Source organism: Neoarius graeffei, chromosome 28, assembly GCF_027579695.1.
Source record: "Neoarius graeffei isolate fNeoGra1 chromosome 28, fNeoGra1.pri, whole genome shotgun sequence".
Taxonomy (NCBI): domain Eukaryota; kingdom Metazoa; phylum Chordata; class Actinopteri; order Siluriformes; family Ariidae; genus Neoarius; species Neoarius graeffei.
The window spans coordinates 11,699,141-11,706,749 of record NC_083596.1 but is presented as its reverse complement, the minus strand read 5'-3'; the positions used below and the strand labels follow the sequence as shown (position 1 = coordinate 11,706,749).

Here is a 7,609-nt window from a genome sequence, read left to right as displayed (position 1 = left end):
AGCTGGCAACCTGTCCAGGGTGTATCTCAGCTGGGATTGGCTCCAGGTCACCTGCGACCCGCAATAGAAAAGCGGTATAGAAAATGGATGGATGGATGGATGGACAGACAGACAAGGGTGAGTCAAATGAAAAGCTTAAAAGTGTACCGAATCAATTTTTAGTGGAATCCAGACATGTTAGGTACTGGAACACTTTCATTGACTCAAATGGAGATTATGGTTTTTAAAAAAAAAAAAAAGAAGAAGAAGCTTTCGTTGTACCAGTAAATCAAGGTTTTCATTTGACTCACAGGTTGTAAACAGGACTTGGTAAACATTAGATAAAGTCCAAAAATCCAAGTCCACCACCAAGAACTGTTTTTATTTTGTACGTTTTGAAACTGGAGTACATTTTATACCAATCTAGTAAAACCAATAAATCATTGTTTACTGAAAGCAGTAATTACAAATGCATAATACAAGTCATACTGATATACTTCGTCGTATTATGAACATTGTTTTGGCCCAGTTCTTTAAAAAAAAAAAAAAACCCTCAAATGTACTTTTTTTGATAACTGCTAAAATAAAAACAGTTCTTGGCACACAACTTAAAATGTAGAACCCTTTTTGCTAAGTGTAGCAGATTCAGAGCTGCTGAGTAAATTGCTGAGATGTTATACAATGACATTATGCTTACTCAGAAGAAAACGTCACTATATTTTTCATACAAACGTGGACAAATGAAGTGTTGGTCTACTAGCTGATGTTTTGTCCTCATGAAAATGGTTCAGATGTGAGCATGCTGTTGTCTCAGCTTGAAAACGTTGGTCATTTAACTATATTTGCATATCAGACATTCTGCAATGCAAATCTCTTTAAATACAGCAATTCAGGTCCTGAAGAACTGGTGAAGAATGTATGTAAAAGAAGAAAAACAAAAAAAACCCACCACCAGTCCATTTTAGAATCAGTTTGTAACAGTCTGCATTTTTATCTTATACTTCCCTGTTACGTCGGGGAATGATTATCTTGCGATAGGTCCGTCTCTCCGAGACGTTACGCCTCACTTTCACCACAGGCGGAGTAGCCACTTCCAGTTCGAGAGATGGACTGGAATGAGATCTTTTGATCCCTCCATCCAAGTCACTGTCCTCCTGTTCTTCGGTGTCTGCTCCTTTCCATAGCTCCTGGTCGAAGAGGGTGAGATCTGTCCCATCGACCGTTTCAGAGGACTTCCCGAGCGTCTGCCAGACATCCAGAATGTGAACATAAGCCTCGTAACGGGATTGCTGTGAAGACAAATGTGAACGTGAGACAGTCAGAGATCGACTCCGGAGTTTACACAGAAAGAATGGTGTCAAAAACAAAAAACATCCAATAAGCAGCAGTTCTGCATGTGGATTTGCCTCGTTCACGAGAGAGCTGACCAGAAGGCGATAACTCAATCACTCGTTACAACCGGGGTGAGCAGAAAAGCATCTCGGAACACACAAATCTTTTTAGTCAAGCCTTTTAACAGGCTTTTTTTTTTTAGGTAAAGGAGTAGATCTGGAGGGTCCTCAAGCACAGTGTTTTTGGTAAACTTGGATGTATGGATGCTGTTGCTCCCCCACTCTCACTCGTTCACTTGTGTTTGTTGAAGGTGTAGTGGCTGGATGCTTTATGTCCTGGGGCACCCTCATGACTGTGTTACCTTCCGGATCTCCTCTTTTAATTATACTGTCATAGTTGGGCTTGCCAGAGTCCCTGTTTGCACTCAGCGCAAAATGTATACTGTTCTTACTCTTTAGGTGACATTAGGCAAACCTAACAAGCTGTCCCCCCCCCGTCTCTTCCCTCTGTCTGTCCCTCTCTGTTGAGTTGTGTGTCGATCCTGAGACACCAGTAAGATGCTGACCTCTTCTGCTTCTCAGAGTCGCCTGATCCATCCTGATGCCCTACTTCTGGCTGGAGTCTCATCACATCGCTCCTGTATCGGACGGCCCCATACGGACAGTCGAAAGTCACACTTGGAAGACGGCTCTGGATCCTTACAATAATACATTTGTGCCTGAGGACTACAGTCGACTTGCAAACTTTAGGACTGCATTTGTCATGAACAGTTTTGCACTCATCAATGAACAGTTTATAACTTAAAAAAAAAAAAAAAAAAAAACACAGTTAAAACTATAATAAATTTCCTGGTTACACAGCTGTACTTTGTGGCTACTGTATATAGGACACAGTTATAGAAGTGAGTCATTTATAATCATGCTATCTATCTGTGATCGCCCAGATGAGAATGGGTTCCCTTTTGATTCTGGTTCCTCTTGAGGTTTCTTCCTCATGTTTGAGGGAGATCTATAATAAATTTCCTGGTTACACAGATGTACTTTGTTGCTACTGTATATAGGACACAGTTATAGAAGCGAGTCATTTATAAATCATGCTATCTATCTGTGATCGCCCAGATGAGAATGGGTTCCCTTTTGATTCTGGTTCCTCTTGAGGTTTCTTCCTCATGTTTGAGGGAGATTTTCCACACTACCGTTGCCACAGGCTTGCTCATCAGGGATAAAATTAGCTCATGTTTAATGTCTTTAATTTTCTGTTAAGCTGCTTTGCGACAATATCGGTTGTTAAAAGCGCTATACAAATAAACCTGACTTGACAAACCCTGAGGCAGATGGACTGCAACAGCAGAACACCACATGGGGTTCCACTCCTGTCAGCTAAGAATCTGAGCTACACTGGCCACAGGCTCACTGAAACTGGACCGTTCAAGATTGGAAAAAACATTGCCTGGTTTGTTTCCGATATTCAGTGTGCGGTTTTATTGAGCCTAAAGTTTTCACAACATTCTTATTAAAAACTATTTATAGTGAGGGGTTATGATTTTTATTCATTACAATTCTCACAATGGTGGGAAAAATAAGAGCAAGAAAAAGTGCATTGCAAATTTGTGACCTTGAGTCATTATCTCAAGGCCATGTTAAACTAAATGCACGATCTTATCTTGTTTCCACTGAATAAGCCTGCTCCTGGGCATGGTGGAGATTACAGACTTGTTGAACACACATTGTCCCACATGCATACAAACCTCATGCTGCAGGTACTCCTCCTTCTGTCTGAGCTCCTCCACTCCTCTGGCTTTTGCCCTGCGGCTCTCTTGTGCCCCCTGCTGTAATGCGCTCAGGTCCTCCTGAAACGACTGCAGCATGGCGGCATGTGATTGCAGCTGCTTCTCCTGTTCACACACACAAAACAGGGTTTTGTGTTGCACACAGACAGGTTTGACGACACTATAAAAAGTTCCTCTTCTCAATTTTCACTTCTGTATAAAGAATGAATGAAGGCCTTAAATCAATAAAGAATCATGATCATTCATAATATTCGGATCCTGAAGTGGAAATTACTTAACCATTAAATATAACTGAGTAGAACTGAAAAATTATACTTGAACGCGTACTCAAAAGGCATGAACAGAAAAATACAAAAATGATTTGCTCATTACAAAATCTCTAAAGATTATGCTGCCAGTTCAGGTATTTCCATCACAGCAATGCTGAATCCTGATTGGTCAGAAGGTTTAGAAAGAGTCGAGAGTATTTATAGCTGTTATAACATAAATCATAACAGAAACCATTTCCGATTTTAGAAAGTACAATTTGTCATTTTTAATTAAATAAAATTGTCACTGTAGGCAAGCTGCTGCAGGGTAAGAGGAATAAAACACTTCAGGTAGCATCACATCATTGCATTATTGATTCATTTCCTATATCAGGATACCACATAGTGTTTTACTCCTTATTTATTCCTTCCTTATTAAATATTATATTGATATCACAACAATTAGTAATAATTTTGCATGGACTGGCTACTAGTATCACTAATGCTTCATATTTTAAAGTACACACACACACAGAAAAACCTGATCCTTTGGATTTAAAAAAAATAATAAAATAATAATAATAATAATAATAACCTTAAAAAACAAACAAACAAGCATTGTAGTTGGATTTTATTCAATTTGAAATGAATCACGTGATAAATGACAGAAATGTTAACCCCGTCTCTTCACTACTTTCTGTACAAATTATGTAAATTGATACAAACTGATATTTTAAAAAATGTTAAATAATTCACTTAAATAGTAATGTACTTACAAATACTTGAGTTATCGAGTTTAGACACCGTCAGTAAGACTCTGACAAAACGCCCTGCATTTTCACTTTTGACTTTTCCTGCACAAATATATATCAAACAGTTATTCCATGAAATTAAGTCTTACATGAGCTGATTGCTGGGTTTCAGTCAGGTGACTTTTCTTAGCGGTTTTACCGGAAGTGAAATAGCTGGCGGTCTAAACGGCTGCCGTAGTGCAAACAACTAGCGATAACTTAGAGCATGCACGTAATCTAGAAGCCACTGATGGCTTTAGATATATTCAGAAGATTGCTGTGTGCAATGGAATTGACCCCTACAGTCTGGGAAAGAAGGATTTGTCATACGATCTCGAAAACTACCCTTCAGTCAAGTTCCCCGACATCTCGAACTACGTATCTGCTGTTGCAGACGTCCTTCTACACCGCAAAACAGATGAAAGCGTGGAAGAGTATGGAGGCTTACAACTTTTTTCTATGTGGCTGGGTAAAGGACCTCGGCATCAAGCCACTGCCAAAGGAATCCTGGATTGTTTTTGCCCGGGTAAGTATGTTTGTTTTTTTTAAGCTTTTCGTTCGCATCTTTACAACGAAGTGCTGCAAGTTGAGGTGAAAACAAACAGTTAGCTTGACTCTCACTTGCGTTGGCTCTTATCTCTCAGCTAAATCATTCACAAAGATCATCAGAAACCCCTTTAAAGACCTGGATCTTAGTTAAACAAGACGGAGAAGTGATCACGGCGCATTGTAACTGTACGGCTGGGGAAGAATTTTGTCGTGACCTTCATGCATATGGACTTTGTGAGGAGTAAACAAAGAAACAGCTGGGGACTTTAGCGCTTTGTGACTAAAAAAAAAAAAAAGTACCGTAAAATAACGACACATAAGAGAAGTACTTGGAAAAAACACTAAGAACGTAGCTGAGAGGGATACAAACCTTTCACCAAGTGACCACTGCAAACTCAAGTGTGCTTTGACTCGGCTTGCTTCGATTTCAGTGAGGGGTTCAAAAGCCACCTTTCTCAACATCTTTTTGTGAAATCCTGTGTTCGGTCACCCTTTTTTTTAATTAGTTCATGAGGAACCCTGAAGAAACTTATCAGTTTCACGGTTTGATCGATTCGAACAACCGAAAATAACGCAAGCGTAAGGCATTTTTCATGCGAGCAATGCAGCTTCTCCATACAAACGCTTTGTCAGCTGAGCTTTGGTTGACCACCAGCTAAAGTTTTGAATAACTAATGAGGCGGATGTGACGTCACGTGAAACCCAGCAATAGCGGATGAGGCGTGTAGTGCCAAGTCAGCTATAAGCCATGTACAACAAAACTGAGTGGAATAACTTTTTATTCTATCCACATTCACTGGATTTTGAGAAACCGAGCATTTTTTTTCCTTTTGCAAATTCGATAAGTAAAAATTTTATACAAAACATCCGACAAAATCATTTCTGCTTAGAATGTAAACAAACCGGCAAAATGACAGTAGCAATTTGTGAAAAATGCTGTAATAATAATAATAATTATTATTATTATTATTGAAAAAAAAATTTACCATCAAATACTTTTATTCCATATTTTGTTGCTTTTTTTTGGGGGGGGGGGGGGGGGGTTGTTCTCAAGTAGACTACTTTGTCCTCAGTTGGTTCAGTAACACGCTCAGCCATCTTGGTTTTTCTTCTTTAGGGTTTTTTTTGGTGGTTGGCAAACCAATTTAAAAGGTGCATTACTGCCACTGACTGGGCTGGAGTGCGGAACAGGAGATTTTTTTTTGGGGGGGGACCTATATTCTTTTAACTATTTCTGTTTCTTTTAAATACTTGATAAAAAGTGATACATCTGACTTGATCCGCTCCGCCATTTTGTTTTTCCTCTACTCATGGTATATGAGCAGATATCCTTGTAGTAGAGTAGCCAATCAGAGCGTGCATTGCTTGTATCCAGTGAATATGGATAGATAGAAATAAATAAACATAATATATATAAGGCTTAAAATCTCTGCTAACGTTGTTTCAAATGTTAAAATTAGAAAAGCACTCCGAGAGCGCAGACCTCTGCCAAGAATCCTTTTAAAAAAATCCGGGATCCAGAAGGTGATCCGGATCACCGCCAAAATTTAATGGATTGTTACTTGTGCCCAGTCACACCTCTGGAAAAAATTTCAGAGCAATCCGTTCATTACTTTTTCCATAAATGTTGCTAACAGACAAACAAACAAACAAACAAACAAACAAACAAACCAACGCTACTGAAAACATTACCTCCTTGGCGGAGGTAATAATAATAACTAGAATGCATTTCCGGAGAAAATGCGAAAGTATGCTTGCTCAGGTGCGCCGCCATGGCGACCCGGCAAGAGAGGCGACCGCACGCCCACACGACAAGTTGTGTATCAACATGCGAAAGTTTGGCCAAGACACAAGGTGGATTCTCATACGGAGATGACAGGCTGGCAAGGTTCTTTATAGGGACATCCCAGAGCATCACTAACATGAAAATGTAGATGTAATTCTAAATCCATAAAGAGATATGACCCAAAACACATTTTTGCTCATTGTGGCGCCCCCTAGTGGCCAAATGACACCAAATTTGATGAAGGTACATGAACTGGTACCGAAAGTCATCTCAACAAATATGGTCTTGATATGTCAAAGCGTTTCTGAGATATGAGCCAAAGTACATTTTTGCTAATTGTGACGCCCCCTAGTGGCCAAATGACACCATATTTGATGAGGGTAGTTTGTATGGTGTCCAAAGTCATGCCACTAAATATGGTCTTGATATGTCAAAGCGTTTCCGTGATATGAGCTCACTTCCTGTTTGGTGGCTTCGCCATCAAATTTGATTGGCTGCCACGGGTGAACGCTTCGACATATGAGAGCGAAACGAATATCACTCATTAGCCATGGACTGGAGATCATGTATGCCAAGTTTTGTGATGATCGGACAAAACATGTGGCCAGGGGGCGTCATGGCTCAGGTAGCTAAGGCGCCATACCATAAATCCGGGGACCCGGGTTCGATTCCGGCCCGAGGTCATTTCCCGATCCCTCCCCGTCTCTCTCTCCTGCTTGTTTCCTGTCCTGTCTCTACACTGTCCTATCCAATAAAGGTGAAAAAAGCCCAAAAAAAAATCTTAAAAAAAAAAAAAAAAAAAAACATGTGGCCAGGGTCACTCTACCTTCACTCTGGACAAAATTCAAAATGGCGGAAAATCTCATTAGGCGGAGAATGAAGTCATAGGGTGCGTTGGAATCGTCTAGCTCCAAGGATTCCAACAGCACCAGACTTATGAAAATCGGACATACGGATCAAAAGTTACGTGCATGAACGCATGCAAGAATGTGATCAGTTGGTGGCGCTAGAGCATGAGATGTACCAACATGAAACTTGATGAAATCAATCAGGGTCCACTCCTCTATCAGTGTACCAAGTTTCATGACTTTATACCTTACGGTTTGGCCTACAGAAGGAAAAATCTGTTTTTTGC

At 40.1% G+C, this 7,609-nt stretch overlaps 1 protein-coding gene across 3 annotated transcripts in view; it reads right to left on the bottom strand.

The window, feature by feature from the left end:
- Positions 1-228: 228 nt before the first annotated feature.
- Positions 229-7,609, bottom strand: part of LOC132875350 (PH and SEC7 domain-containing protein 4) — a 30,036-nt gene continuing 22,655 nt past the window's right edge. For all 3 annotated transcript variants that reach the window (XM_060912112.1, XM_060912113.1, XM_060912114.1), the window contains 2 exons: positions 3,059-3,205; positions 229-1,268 (listed from right to left, as the gene is read on the bottom strand). In XM_060912112.1, coding sequence (XP_060768095.1) covers positions 975-1,268; positions 3,059-3,205 — 441 coding nt within the window. In that variant the 3' untranslated portion in view covers positions 229-974. The remainder of the gene's footprint in view (positions 1,269-3,058; positions 3,206-7,609) is intronic.